Source organism: Gadus macrocephalus, chromosome 18 (genome assembly GCF_031168955.1).
Source record: "Gadus macrocephalus chromosome 18, ASM3116895v1".
In the NCBI taxonomy this organism is placed as follows: Eukaryota; Metazoa; Chordata; class Actinopteri; order Gadiformes; family Gadidae; genus Gadus; species Gadus macrocephalus.
In genome coordinates, this window is record NC_082399.1 from 4,275,262 (window position 1) to 4,291,448 (window position 16,187).

Genomic DNA, 16,187 nt, shown 5'->3' on the forward strand with positions numbered 1-16,187 from the left:
CCAGCTCCACCTTACCAGCCAACCCATCATGTGGCGGTGGTGGTAGTGGGGGGGCGGGATGAGAGACAGAGAGAGAGAGAGAGAGCGAAATGGGATACTCATGTTTTGTTGAGGAGGAGAGCTCCGTGATGATGGGCTGTTTCAGCCTCAGAGCTCCACCACGCTTTAACTGCTCCTGCTTCAACTACACACTGATACTGGTGTGTGTGTGTGTGTGTGTGTGTAGGAGTGAGTGAGTGAGTGAGTGAGTGAGTGAGTGAGTGAGTGAGTGAGTGAGTGAGTGAGTGAGTGAGTGAGTGAGTGAGTGAGTGAGTGAGTGAGTGAGTGAGTGAGTGAGTGAGTGAGTGAGTGTGTGTGTGTGTGTGTGTGTGCGTGCTCACCCGTAGGAAGGAGGGGAACCCCATCCCGTAGTAGCCCATGGCGAAGTAGTCCAGCTTGGGCCGAATCACCTTCACGATGTTCTCATAGAACTGGGCCTGCTTCCTCTGTAGGGGCACAACGTACAGAGCGCTTAGGGCAGAACGTACAGAATGTACAGAGCACTAAGGTCAGAACGTACAGAGCGCTTAGGCCAGAATGTACAGAACGTACAGAACGATTAGGGCAGAACGTACAGAACGTACAGAGCGCTTAGGTCAGAACGTACAGAACGTACAGAACGATTAGGGCAGAACGTACAGAACGTACAGATCGCTTAGGTCAGAATGTACAGAACATTTAGGAGACAACGTACAGGTCACAATGTACAGAACTTTGAGGTCAGAACTCTGAGGTCAGAACATACAGAACAGAGTGTATAGGTCAGAATTAATAGGTTAGAACATACAAGACAGAACGTATAGGACAGAGTGTATAGGACAAAACGTACGGAACAGAACGTACAGAACAGAATGTCTGGAAGAGTAACCTATAGGTCAAAACATATAGAACTGTTCCTTAGAGAACGGCAACAAAGACAGAACCGTACCAAATAGGAAATGTACCAATAGACAGAACATTTAGGCTGAACAGATGGACACTGAATATAGCTTGTAATACATGGAGATAATATAACATAAAATATAGACATAACCAAATATACAGACTGTAGAGACATCCTATACCATACAGAATAGGATGCATTAATAAGAAAAGTAATAAAAAAAAACGTTGTACAGAATGTATAGAGTCCAAATTAAAAGCCATAATAAAATACCAGCACAAACATACTGGCAGTCCTGCTGCGATGAGAATAACACTGTGGAAATGATCCAGGCGATACAGTGACTCTCTGCACTTCATTACAATATGACAATGTGCAGGAACACTTTACATTTAATATGACGAGTACGTTGACAGACGTCAACGTAGATGAGAAACTAGAGGAGAACATAGATGTTCTCAGGCGTCATTCATATATCATGTTTTACATTCATATGACGAGAACATTGACAAAAGTAGACGTTCTCAGACGTCATCAAACGTAGACGTTCTCAGACGTCAACAAACGTTGACGTTCTCAGACGTCTTCGCCCGAAGCACATTCTGTGCCTGGTAACTAGGCCTGCATTAACCTGCCATTGGGCCCTGGGGCTGAGAGGTGTCGTAGGCCCCCTGAGAGGGGATCTTACAATGAAGATGTGTAAATTATTTTCCGACTGGTTAGACGACTGTGGCCCAGCTACCACTAGCCCCCTTTTTTATTGGCTCATGATAGGCCTCTGATCTTTATAAGCCCCAAACAAAAATCACATTGACTTGGGCCTACGCCGATCGGGGGGCCTATCATGAGCCAGTATTAAAAGAAAAGAAGAAAATAACATTTAGCGCAGCTCATGATAGGCCCCCTGATCGGCGTAGGCCCTGGGGCTTCAGCCCAGGTAAGCCCGTGCATTAAGGCGGCCTTGATCGTAACCTATAACCAACGAGGCACTCCTCTGAGACGGAGAAGCGACAGAGGAACCACAGAGACTAGAGAGAAACCAGAGAGGAACCAGAGACGAACCAGAGGAACCACAGAGGAACCAGAGAGGAACCACAGAGGAACCACAGAGGAACCAGAGAGGAACCACAGAGGAACCAGAGAAACTAGATAAACCACAGAGGAACCAGAGAGGAACCACAGAGGAACCAGAGGAACCAGAGAGGAACCAGAGGAACCAGAGAGGAACCAGAGGAACCAGAGAGAAACCAGAGAGGAACCAGAGAGGAACCAGAGAGGAGCCAGAGAGGAACCACAGAGGAACCAGAGAGGAACCAGAGAGGAACCACAGAGAAACCAGAGGAACCACAGAGGAACCACAGAGGAACCACAGAGGAACCAGAGAGGAACCAGAGAGGAACCAGAGAGGAACCACAGAGGAACCAGAGAGGAACCAGAGAAACCACAGAGGAACCAGAGAGGAACCACAGAGGAACCAGAGAGGAACCAGAGAGGAACCACAGAGGAACCACAGAGGAACCAGAGGAACCAGAGGAACCACAGAGGAACCAGAGAGGAACCAGAGAGGAACCAGAGAGGAACCAGAGAGGAACCAGAGAGGAACCAGAGAGGAACCAGAGGAACCACAGAGGAACCAGAGAGGAACCAGAGGAACCAGAGAGGAACCACAGAGGAACCACAGAGGAACCAGAGAGGAACCAGAGAGGAACCAGAGAGGAACCACAGAGGAACCAGAGAGGAACCACAGAGGAACCAGAGGAACCAGAGAGGAGCGGCGGAGGGACAACTCACCAGGGACGCGCTGAGCTGCTCGAAGTCAAACATCTCGTTCTCGTACTGCTCCGCCAACTCCTTGCCCAGGATGATGGCTTCCTCCCACATCTGCGGGACACGGACACGGCGGCAGAGACGTGATTAACAAGAACACAACGAGGAGCAGGGCATATTCAGGGTTCATCTACAGCAGGAGCCCACATGACAAGCCATCCCGTTTCGATCTGATTGGTTTTAATAGCTGGCAAATAAGCGGGTCTCCCGGGTAACCCCAACCCCCCCCCCCCCCTGCACCCACCCCTCAAAAGACCCCCTCCCCCCTCCCTCTCCTGGCCCAGGGGTGCATTCCAACAGCGCCATCAGAAGATAACTCGTTGTGTTTCTGGATGTGGCGGAGTGTTTCCTTTGCTCTGTGAGTGCGTGGGCGGCTGGAGTGCCGGGTAAAGCCTGCTTTGTATTTTTGCAGAACAACACGAGTCCATGTCTTTATGCCGGCGGCCGGGCTCATGGCTGTGCGGGCGGGCGGCGCCGCCTCTCACCTTGCCCTTGTCGAAGTAATTGATGATCTGCTGGTACAGCTGGTCCTTCAGCTGGCCCTGAGTGGACGCGTGGTAGCCGTCTCTCTGGGTCAGGTGGGCCGCACACGCCTCCTCCGACCACTGGGGGGAGGGGGGGGTGGAGCAGAGTTAACGCACCGCACAGACACACACACTCAAACACACACACACTCACACTCAAACACACACACACTCACACTCACACACACACACACACACACAAACACTCAAAGACACGCACAAACACACGCTGAAACACGAACACTCAAACACACACACACTCAAACACACACACACACACACACACTCAAGCACAGGCTGAAGCACACACTCAAACACACGCTGAAACACTAACACTCAAACATACACTTAATCACACACTCACGCAAACACTCAAACACACTAACAAACACTCAAACACACACACTCAACACTCCAACACACACTTTAATGTACACACACTCAAGCCCACGTACACTCCAACACACACACACACTCTGAAACACACACAGTCAAACCAGCGCCGGGAGGCAGAGCGGTGGCACACTGTGATTCTATTAGTTGAATGGCTTCAGGGCACGGGGTCGAGGGAATATGTATTTCTTTAAAGTGCCTCCCCCCCCCTCCCATCCCCCCCTGCCCCCCCCTCTGTCTAGTTCAGACTGGAGGGGGGGGGGGAGGGGGAGATGGAGGGGTCCGGACAGGAAGCCTCCGGCTGAGGTCTGCTGTCGGGCATCAGAACCCTACGGCACCGAGTGACGCACACGCACATCGAATCACACACACACACACACACACATCGAATCACACACACACACATCGAATCACACACACACACACACACATCGAATCACACACACACACACACACACACACACACACACACACACACACACACACCCACCCCCACCCCCACACACACACGCTGTCCACAGCCAATATAGTGTACATGCACTGGCTAGGACCCCCCCCCAGATGTACCAGTTATGAGCTATGCATTTTTGAGATCGGAATAAGAGTGTTGGTAAAAAAATAAAATGCATAGTCTTGTTTCTTTACTCGTTGACTCGGTAGAGCAGCTTCACGACCGGTTGGTACGAAAAACATTCTGTCCAAAAACCAGACATCTGCACAGCCAAGGGACCTTACTGCCCTGTCGGCCATGTTGGTTCCCCAAGTTCTCCCGCCCCGGATTGCGTTAACAACCAAGATGTCCGCCAGGAGGATCAGGCCAACTCTCTGCCTGCTGATTGGTTGACGCCAGGCGGCGGCAGTGACACGGTTAAAGCGGGGAAGACGAACCCATTCGGCGGGCGAAAGGGGACCCACAGACCGAACTAAAGTGCTGATCCCTCACAAAAGCCGTGTCCACGGGGCTGCTGTGAACCCACTCTCCTTAATGCACTGGGCCGCCCACCCCAGGCTCGCTGTCCTCCCCGGTCCCCTTTCTGGTTTCACCTTTTATTTATCTGCAGAATAATTCATTAGTGTTGGCCGGTGTTCGGGGTGACGGTAAATCACACGGCGCTCTCTAAGGACGAGTCTGAGTGCACCGCGCTCCGGATTTAAAGAGCGTCACGACACAGCGTATTTATAGATGAGAGCGGGGGGGGGGGGGGAGACAATCCATTGGTCCCTTGAGGACCTAGGGCCACCCTGCTCCCCCTAGTCCAGCACCCTGGTCATGTCATCGATGAGGTCACGCTTCTGGGCGCAGTGCGTGTTTGTGTATATGCGTCTGCATGTAACTGTGTATCTGCACGTGTCTTTGCGTGTGCATGTGCGTTGTGTGTGCGTGTGTGTGTGTGTGTGTACCTTGAGCAGCTTGGCGTGCAGCAGCAGGGTGAATGCCGCCTCGGTGTAGTTGTCACACTCTTTGTGGAGGTCGCACAGCTTGTACAGGTACCTGGTAGAATGTAGAGGTTACTCCCAAGGTGTTCCTCGACTCCATGACCGTGGCCCTGCAGGGGGTCGATCGTAACGCCATCGAAACACCCCACAAAAACGAGGATCTGGGATGTGTTTATCACATTCATTCATCATCGTTATCCTCTACTTTTGGAATCGCGTCAAGGATGTCGTGGAAGCGGCTGCCAGGTGTTTTAGTGGCTACGCGTCTGTCTGGAGGAAACATCTCAATATGGTGCTCTGACATTAACTCAGAGACAACAGAGGATACGCTAAGCAAGACGTGCTGCCTGGAACGCTCCCTCCTCCTCCTCCTCCTCCTATTAGCTCATCCTGAGCGAGGAGGCAGCATCTGCTCAGCTCCAATCCGCCGAGCATATGGAGACTCAAACCGGGGGCGACCGGGCGAAGCCGCGATGTTCGTTTACGTCGAACCAAATACAAAAACGGTTGCATCCGAAAAACCCAATTAACAGGTGGGGGGGGGGGGGGGGGGGGGTGTTGACACAGGCACTCGGGTCTCTCAATGGGAGGTCGGCAGACTTGAACCAAGGTACAGACTTGGTGCCCGGTCCACTCCTAACGCAGCCGGTCTCAATCCGCCCGGGGCCCGGTAGAGATACATAACTACACCTGAGTATATACACTACCTGACAAATGAACATTAAAGGAGCCGTGTGTTACCAATGGATTGTACTAAATCATAATATGATGACAATACGCCAGAGATGAGGCATTCAAAAATCGTTGTACTGGCTTCTCTGACAACAACGCTAGAGCCTGCAGATTCTCTTTTGACTTTTTTTCGACTTTTCGTGTGTTCTGGGTTGAATCGTTTGTTTGTCTGTTTGTTTGCTTTGGCCTGTGTGTTGTGATTCACTATGTTTCAAGTACCACGGGTTGCCAGGTATGAAAATAATTGGGAAGCAAACACGGCGTTCTGCAGCCATGGAAGCAAGCAAACGTACTGGACCCACTGAAATTGTTCTAGATTGTGCCAAACCTGAAGGGTTGGTTTAAGAAGTCAATAATATAACATCACTTCCATTTTGAAGGGCAACTATGTCACGATAATTACTTTATTGACTGATATATGGACATGAAATCTGTTTCATAACGGTCCTTTTACGTTGAACGTGATTGTTTGATGCAACTTTCTCAGTCAATATAATAATTAAAAATCATGGATCTAGATGGGACTGCAACATTTTAAAGGAACATTTTGTGACAGCTCTCGCCTGCAAATGAATTAATTTTGTCACAATGATCACTGTACAAGGTGAAGAACAAGGGTGGAGGAAACAGCCTATTTACTTTCCTCAAAGCAGTCTTACTGCATCCATAGCGGTAAACGAGAATCTTAGACCTAGCATTATCGCCATCTGGTACATCATGAATCCCATAGCAGTCGGCACCACCAGCCAATGTTTACTTATTCACGTGAACATCGTTTGCTTTTGACAACAACAATGTGCAGTTGAGATGCAACACTTTCAATTTGGAAAACAACTTTCCCCCAAAGAGTGTTAGCCTACTTCTAGTAATCAAACAGGGAAACAACCTCAGAAACTAATTTCTTCAAAACACGGCTGTATTAAAGAATGCGCCGGCGCTGATCATAATCCCCTCATCCGAGTTCTTCCATTTGCTACACTATTTCAGACTTTGATTAAAAAGTGAAACTCTAAATCCTCTCAACACAAAGGATTTTCTGGTGGAACGACGGAGAAGAAGCTCTCCTGACCGGCTTCATGGGGTGGAGGGCTGAGTCCATCTGGCTTTTCGCTGGCGCGATTCTTGTTATATCAGTGGCATAAAATGGACTTAAAGTGACATCACAATGGTTTATCCTAATTATTTCTAAGACGATATGAAGTCCGACTAAGTGATTTATTGTGTCAGGCCTGGGAGTCAATACCCCCACGATACTGTCAGCATGCAGGTCCTTACCTGATGTACATCTCCTCTCTCTCGATCTCCTTGTAGAAGTTCTACAGGGGACACACAGACCGTAGAACCGTCATAACACAGAACCGCATCCACATAGAACCTTAACATATAACCGTTACAATATAGAACCGTACTAGTAACATATAACCGTTCAAAGATAGAACTGTGATAGCATAGAACCTTGACAACATAGAGATGTTACAAGATAGAACCAATACGACATAGAACCGTTACAACATAGAACCCTTACAACATAGAACCGTTATAACATAAAGCCATAGCATCATAGAACCTTTATAACATAGAACCATAACAGCATAGAACCGGTAGAACAGAATAGAACTATAGATGGATAGAACCTTTATAACGTTGGTGGATGTTTCCACAAAGACAGGTTTACCACAATTGTCCCAAACTAATTGTGATTATGTGAAGTTCTTAGTCGCTGTCGTCATGATCCACGATGAATCATGACGACCCTCTCTCCAAGCCCCCCACCAACCAATTCGCGTACGTTCATGCATTCACACACACATAAACACATCAGCGGGGACGAGAGGGACGGCAGTGAGCTGTCCACACGTCCCCCCACCCCCCCCGCCGCCCTTCAGGGAGACGGACTAAACGGCCAAGACAACAATGGCGGGCCGCGCCCGTCGGCGGGTCTATCGGCGCCCGTCGGCGGGTCCATCGCGCCCGGGCAGGCCGGGACGGGGAGCTCTGACATTTGGCCACTCCCGGCTGAAATGCCATTCGACAAAAGAGGGCTGGCTCCTAGGCGGGCCCCTGCGATAAGGCCCTAATGTATTCTGACAGGGCGGCCCCTCTGCTATTGTTTCGGCGGGGGGTGGGGTGTGGGGGGCTTGTCAGAGGAAGCCGACTGACGGGGCCGGGCGCCGCGGATGCCAACGCGCGTCGATATAATAGCCCCCCCCCCTCACGGGGGTACATTATGAGGTCTGTCGGAGACCGCTGCATCACTCGTGGAAGGTGTGGTGCGTGCGCGTCGATAACAACACAATGATCGCACACGCACACAGACATCACACACACAGACACAGGGGAAATATTCAGTTGAGTACACAACAGAAGTACACAAGGTTTGCGAGTGAAGGTGTGAACTGAACAGCAGATCTGGGTGTTGTTTTTATGTTGCAATGTGAAGCTGGTTGCTGTGTGTGCATGTGAGTGTGTGCGTGTGTGTGTGTGTGTGTGTGTGTGTGTGTTCGTGTAGCCATTGAAGCAAGCAAACAAACTGGATCCACTGAAATTGTACTAGATTGTGCCCAACCTGAAGGATTGGTTTAAGAAGTCAATAATATAACATCACTTCCATTTTGAAGTCCAACTATATCACAATAATTACTGATATATGGACATGAAATCTGTTTCATAACGGTCCTTTTGCATGAACGTGATTGTTTGCTGCAATTTTCTCGGTCAATATAATAATTAAAAATCATAGATGTAGATGGGACTGCAACATTTTAAAGGAACATTTTGTGACAGCTCTCGCCTACAAATGAATAAATGTTGTCATAGTCGAAATGATCACTGCGCAAGGTGAAGAACAAGGCGGAGGTAACAGCCTATTTACTTTCCTCAAAGCCGTCTTACTGCATCCATAGTATGTGTGTGTGTGTGTGTGTGTGTGTGCGTGTGTGTGTGTGTGTGTGCACGTGTGTGTGCATATGTGCGTGCATATGTGTGTGTGTGTGCATATGCGCGTGCATATGTGTGCATGTGCATGTGTGTGCGTGTGCGTGCGTCTCACCAGCACGTTGACGGTGCAGCTCATGCGGTTCTCCTTGTTCTCGTCGTGCATGATGGTCCTGTAGTCCAGCAGCCGCTCCAGGAGCCGGACCACCAGGCCCACGAAGTCTGCCCCCGACTTGGCCAGGTACTTGTGCTTCCTGCAGTGCTCCAGCAGGCTGGGGGGAGGAGGGGGGAGGGGAGGGGGGAGAAGGTTGGAGGAGAGGGAGGGTCGGAGGAGGAGGGGTGGATGGGTGGGGGAGGAGAGGGAGGGGTGGAGGAGGAGCGGTCCAGGGGTGGAGGAGAGGGAGGGGTGGAGGAGGAGCGGTCCAGGGGTGGAGGAGAGGGAGGGGTGGAGGAGGAGCGGTCCAGGGGTGGAGGAGAGGGAGGGGTGGAGGAGGAGGGATGGATGGGTGGGGGAGAGGGGGGAGGGGTGGAGGAGGAGCGGTCCAGGGTGGAGGAGAGGCAGGGGTGGAGGGAAGGATGGGTGGGGGAGAGGGAGGGGTGGAGGAGGGGAGGGAGGGGTGGAGGAGGAGCGGTCCAGGGGTGGAGGAGAGGGATGGGTGCAGGGGTCGAGTGACAGACCGAGAGAGAGAGAGGTAGAGAGGGGTGACATTCAGAGGCTGGTACATTAACAGAAAACTTTTCCAGCTTTTCTGAGGTTGCAGTCCACACACGCATGCACACACACTCACACAGGCACGCAGGCACGCACGCACACACACTCACACACTCACGTGAAATACGCAAGTGCGACCAAATGTGTGATGGCAACAGAGTCATTTGATTGCGCGCGTTGCTGTGATTATTTTTGGGTGGGGTGCAGAGGTGCATCATCTGATCACACTGGAGCACGGGTGTGTGTGAAGTGGGGAGGGGGGGGGGGCATCACTCACATCTTCTGGAAGAGCAGCTTGTACTGCTCGTCGCCACGGCCACCCTCAACCTCGTGGTCCAGCTTGGTGATGATCTCACTCTCAAACTGAGGGACACAGAGAGCACAGACAGACACCATCACAAACCTCTCTCTCTCTCCTGCTGCCTCTCCCTACCCCTACCCCCTTCCATCTCTCTCCCTCCCTCTACCCCTCTCCTTTTACTTCGCCCTCCTTCCCTTCCTCTCACCATACACCTCTCCCCCCCCCCGGCAGCGAGCCTCCCAGTCCTGTTTGTTTGCGACAACATGTTTCATATTACTGTGAAGGCGAGCGCAGTGGTAACAAGAAGACACGACACATTACCTCCTTTAACTCATTCTCTATATACACTCCTGGATGGGCGCTGACAGGGGGGGGGGGGGGGGGGGGGGGAGAGGGGAGGAGAGAGGGAGGGAGGTGTGGATAAAGAGAGAGAGTAGAGAGAGGGGGGAGAGAAATAGACAGAGCAAGAAGAGAGGAGTTGAGACAGTGAGAGAGAGGACTGTAGAGAGGGAGAGAGAAAGAGAGAGAGTGGAGAGTAAAGAGGGAGAGAGAGGAGTGTAGAAAGTGGGAGAGTGAGAAGCGAGATAGAGAGACCTTGACCAATGGAGAGAAGATGTGAGCGCTTCGCCCTGCTAAGCTGCAGATTTACACTGCGGACAGAGGGGAGAAGAGGGGGGAGGAGGGGGAGGAAGGGGAGGGCCAGCCGAGGGAATATGGCCGGCTTACCGTACAAAACGGGGTCAGGCCAAAGTGAAATTGATCACATTTTCACAGAGGCTTGGCGGAGAATGAGGGAGGGCACTCACTAGTAGAGCTCTGTCCCCTCCTCCTCCACCTCACTAGTAAAGCTCTGTCCCCTCCTCCTCCACCTCACTAGTAGGGATCTCTCCCCTCCTCCTCCACCTCACTAGTAGGGATCTGTCCCCTCCTCCTCCACCTCACTAGTAGGGATCTCTCCCCTCCTCCTCCACCTCACTAGTAGGGATCTGTCCCCTCCTCCTCCACCTCACTAGTAGAGCTCTCTCCCCTCCTCCTCCACCTCACTAGTAGGGATCTCTCCCCTCCTCCTCCACCTCACTAGTAGAGCTCTGTCCCCTCCTCCTCCTACACCTCACTAGTAGAGCTCTCTCCCCTCCTCCTCCACCTCACTAAACAGAGAAACAACCGCTTGCTGTTCCTCAGAGCCCCCGACACAACAATGAGCTGCCAAGTGGCAGGGGAGCGCCACACACTGCGTAGCGCTGGAGAATTGGATTTACTCATTGCATGCACACGCAAACACGCGCACGCGGATAGACAGACACACACACACACAGACACACACACGCCCAGATAGACACACACACACACACAGTTAGAAACACACGCACACACACACACTCACAGACCGATAGAGACAAAACACACACACCCAAGCACAGCTAGACACACACACACACACACACACTCAAGCACAGATAGACACACAAACACACACACACACAGACACACAAAGGCTTGATTTTGCGCTGTAACAAGGCATAACATTAAGTCCCACTTACGCCGGCTGTTGGTACAGTAACAGCAGTGTGGGAAAATAGGATTTGCAGCATTACACGCTCACGGCTCTGGAAACTTATCCTCTCTCTGTCTCACACTGTCTTCCCTCCTCACTATTTATCCCTTCTCCCCCCCAGTCAGTGGGGGATTTAGGGGCATCCTCTCTCACACACAGACACACACACACACAAACAGAGGGGCAAAGACACACAATAGAAAACACATACACAAGCAAACACATACACATATACAGACAAGCAAACACTAACACGCACACACCGACACAAACAGAGGCAAACACACAAACTGACACACACAAATAGAGAGTAAAACACTCACACACACAGACACAGGAAGATACAGACCAAAACAAAGACACACACAGGAAAACACAAAGGACGACACACACACACACACACACACACACACACACACACACACACACACAGTTACCCTCTGGAAGCTGCAGGTGAAGTGGAACTCGCACTGCATCATGTCGAAGAAGATGGGGACGGTGGCCTTGCGGAGCTCCACCTCCGGGATCAGCGTCATCTCCAGGATGGGCCCCACCATCTCAGGGATGAACTTGATCTTGTGGGGACCTGGGGGCACACAGAGAAGGGGGTCAGCGCACGATGCTACACACACAGGCAGGACACCGCAAGGAAGTCCTGAGTCTGAGTCACCAGAGTCTGAGACACCTGGTCTGAGTCACCTTGGTTTGATACACCTGGTCTTAGTCACCTGGTCTGAGTCACCTGGTCTTAGTCACTAGAGTCTGAGTCACCTGGTCCGAGTCACCTGGTCCGAGTCACCTGGGCTGAGTCACCTGGGTCTCATTCACCTGGGTCTCATTCACCTTAGATCTTTATGATATTGAGGTCTATCCCCCCCTTAAGTTAGTGTTTAGAAACAAGATGGAATCAAGATGGCCCCTTCATACTCTAAGTGTGCAGTGTAAACTAGGTTTACCTCTATTTCCTGTTTGTTGAGCACTACATTACACAGGAATGACCACAAGTTGTGAGTCAATACAGAAAGAAAATTGCTAGAAAGGAAAATGCATTTAGTTCTCCAAATGTCTACAAATATATCTACATCACATGACATAAGCCTCCTCTATAAACATCTATAAACCGTGTGCTCACCCACACACACTTTCTCAAGATCCTTCACTGCAGAGGTTCCCTGACGGCGCATAAAGCTAATTAGCACATTGGTCTCTATTGGTGGCTCAGCATATGCTGCACATGATCAAGTGCAAACGCACAAGAACGCGAACGCAAAGGAAATAGACTGAATGAACACAGCCCCGTCACATGTCATCTATTTCTGGATTTCGCGGTAATTAAAAGCAGGGAAATATTCCATCAGTAAATAATCTGTATCGTGTAACAGAAGCACAACATCAAAACAAAAAGGCCTTGTTAAGCTTGCGATGTGCGATTGGTAATTACCCAGATTATACCACATATCCCGGATTTCAAAGCCGATCTGTCGCCTCATGTCCTGGTACCTGGAAGATAAATTCATTATTAATCACGGACATAAACAGAATTACGTCAATGCAGCGTGAAAAGCATATCAAACTGAATTTGTAAAGGCACATATTTGCACTATACTCATGATCAAACATATATTGCTATTAATGGTCATCTGTGTAAGAATGTAGTCTCAGAACACTGCAGTGTAAGCTAGTCTGGGACCAGTGTTGGGGGAATGCGCTACATCGGAACGCATAAGATTACTTCCATTACTTCTTCGTTGTAACAGGTAACGAAATGTGCTTGTTTTGCAATTTAAGTAATTGGTTAATTGGTAACGTTTTCAACGAAGCAGTCCGTTACCGTGCTCCACATCCTTCCTCACAATCTGCCTTCATCGGATATCAAGAGGAGGATTTCATAAAAAAAGGTTTGCCACTCACATCTATGACTGTGTTTGTTGCTTGCAATCCTCCAAAGTAGTCCAGGTGGTGGGTTAAAATATGACTTTAGTTTTAAGACGCGTTTCACTGCAATAATTGGATATTTTATGAGCGGCTTTGCCATTATCCATGCTTAGACATAATTTCCTTCCATTTTCCTGGCAAAACTGGCCAATTCAAATGAAGTAGAGATCAGTCCACAGGCTGTTCTATGCCATAGAGAGTCTGGTAGGTCTCGTTTTAACTTAAATTACAACCTGTTCATATGCTGCGATTTATACTCCTACAAATCCGAGACTTTTTTCACCGAATAAGAACCTTAAGCCAGCAAGGTCAAGGACTTCAAGTGAGCAGCGACAGGGAAACACGGACCATAAGTGTTTCAGATGGTAAATGGACTGCATTTTATGCAGCACTTTTCTAACCAGCGGCCACTCAAAGCGCTTTACAATACTGCCTGACAATCACACATTCTTGCACACATTCACACAACGAAGGCGGAGTCAGCCATGCAAGGCGCCGGGCCAGCTCGTCGGGAGCAGTCAAGATGAAGCGTCTTGTTCAGGGACACTATGACACTCGCTAGGAGGAGCCAGGGATCGAACTAACAACCTCCTGGTGACCAGCCAACCCGCTCTACCTCCTCAGCCACAGTCCCGCCTGATAGAACAACTGAAAGTGTTTGCAGAAACCGGTGGAAGCATCACTCCAAGGTGCCTTGGTGTTCAACGTGGAGGGGGATGGAGGGATCTGCTTCCTGAGACCGCCAACGTCTCCAAAGAATAAACATCCACAGAGTTGGCCCTAACCATAAAACACTATGACTCTGGGTCCCCGAGAGCCCCTCTGCCAAGCACCATGGAAGGAGAGAGAACAACACAGTCCAGCGACCCGGGAGAAGAAACCCAACCGAAACGTGGACAGAGAAGGAGTGAAACGAGGGCGAGATGACAAGGGGAACATGAAGGAAAAAAAAGACGAGGGTGAGGGAGACGGGGTCGCTCTGTGTTACACTATCTTAACAACGGCCCAGGGTCTAACGTTGAGGTCGGGGGACAGAGCGCGGTGCTCGGGGAACAAATGGGCTCCCGCAGGAGGAAGAGCCATCGTAAACAGAGGCGACATCCCTGAGCCCTGACAGATAAACGACCCGAGGCCCCGTGACAGCTCCGTCGCCTCGCCCGGCCCCCGGCCTACTGATGGAGCCAGGGGGGGGGGGGGCGGGGGCATCCTCTCTGTTGCAGGGAAGGCTGGGAGCGATTGGCAACCAGCAAGGGGGACGAAAGTGGATTTATAGTCTCGGCTGTGGGCCGTTGGTGAAGTGTGCGGTGAGCCCATGGCCAAGCCATTTCAATATCGTATATTACAAGGATTACATTGCTCTCTCAGCGTAAACATTTTTGCACAACACCGCAGGATATTGCCGTGAGAACCGCGCACGAACCAAAAGAGACGTAATCCCAGCCCCGGCTATAAATTAGGCTTGAGTGGGGTTCGGATGGACTGTGGGGGGGTGGGCACGCCGCCTCTCGTCGTTCTCAACCGGGGCACCTGATTGGACGGCTCGCAAAACATCTAAAATGAACGGAGGGATAAATAAAGAAATGGAAAAGCTCAAATCGATTGTCATGCCGATATCCCTCAAGGACTCGCGGACGTCTTTGAGGGCCAGGTCAAAACAATCAACTGAACGACCGTCTCTCCGACCCAGGGATGGGTAGCGGCAGCCAGAATGCATAACGATCCACCGACGGGCCGAGGTAATGATACCGCGAGGGGATCCAGAAACGACCCATCGATCGTTCGGTTCCCACCCCGCCAAGACTCCTCTCCATTCAGGCTCAGCGTCGAGTCCCGGAGGGGGAACGCATGTAGTAAGTGGTGGGTACGCGCACACTCGCAAATGTCTCTTCGCTTCTACACGCAGAATAACAGGGATTAGACTCGCGTTTAAGATTTAAACAGCACACAGATGTTTATAATTGATTTCGATATGCCCTTGCAGCAAAGGGGATGAATTATGCACTTTGATACCGAGTCGCGGTTCCGTCTCAAGGGGACCGCCCAGATTCTAAACTGCATCTGCGTCGGATTCAGGCTTGCGCCCACTAGCTTGGGAAGTATGTGCTGTGCCGTATTTAGTTTGGGATGTCTCTAGTAAACCCACTGTGAATCCTTAGGAAGCCATTCATTTTGACCCTGTTCTCCCACTGGTGGACACACTTTGACAGAGAGACAGACGGATGAAGAGTTAGCGCGATCATAACCGTAAGTGGGAAAAAAAAAAAATTGCTGTGCCACAGCATTACTGATGTAGTCTCATCTGAAAGCAGACTCTCCCTGGCAGGTCCAATACTTTGATTCTGTCAACAACAGATAAGAGGAAGAGGGATGGAGCGTGGAGTTCAGGCATCATGGATCCTCTCTCTTTACTCTCCCCCCTCTCCCTCCCCCCTCTCCTTACTCTACCTCCCCCTCTCCTCTCCCTTGACGACTAGCCACGGTCTGAATACAGTATCAGAGGGAAAATGTGTGCGTATATATAAATATATAAATATGTGGATGTGTGCCTAACTGTGTGTGTGTGTGTATATATATATATATATATATATATATGTGTATATATATATTTCTGTATGTGTGTGTGTGTGTGTGTTTGTGTCTCTGACTGTGTGTGTTTGTGTCTCTGACTGTGTGCCTAACTGTGTGCGTGTGGGAGTTGATCAAGACCTGAGATAAAGCAGCCAACGAGGACTCTGGCCTGTCATGCGGGGGCCGTGGCTGATCTACGGCCACCGAACGAGAGGACGGTCACAACAACGCCCTCTGAGGAAGATGAGCCGTCCTACTTCCTAGTTCTTCATCCCCCTGCCCAGAAAGCATTTACACGTTTGGCTCCGGCCACCAGACTCTAAAGACAGACTGAGATGTAGCCACTC

General features: G+C 50.5%; 1 protein-coding gene across 2 annotated transcripts in view; it reads right to left on the bottom strand.

The window, feature by feature from the left end:
• Positions 1-70: 70 nt before the first annotated feature.
• The window catches only part of dock1 (dedicator of cytokinesis 1), a 152,284-nt gene continuing 136,167 nt past the window's right edge, over positions 71-16,187 (bottom strand). For both annotated transcript variants that reach the window (XM_060037087.1, XM_060037088.1), the window contains 9 exons: positions 12,779-12,837; positions 11,775-11,923; positions 9,759-9,844; positions 8,885-9,041; positions 7,111-7,151; positions 5,068-5,158; positions 3,235-3,354; positions 2,714-2,803; positions 71-485 (listed from right to left, as the gene is read on the bottom strand). In XM_060037087.1, coding sequence (XP_059893070.1) covers positions 99-485; positions 2,714-2,803; positions 3,235-3,354; positions 5,068-5,158; positions 7,111-7,151; positions 8,885-9,041; positions 9,759-9,844; positions 11,775-11,923; positions 12,779-12,837 — 1,180 coding nt within the window. In that variant the 3' untranslated portion in view covers positions 71-98. The remainder of the gene's footprint in view (positions 486-2,713; positions 2,804-3,234; positions 3,355-5,067; positions 5,159-7,110; positions 7,152-8,884; positions 9,042-9,758; positions 9,845-11,774; positions 11,924-12,778; positions 12,838-16,187) is intronic.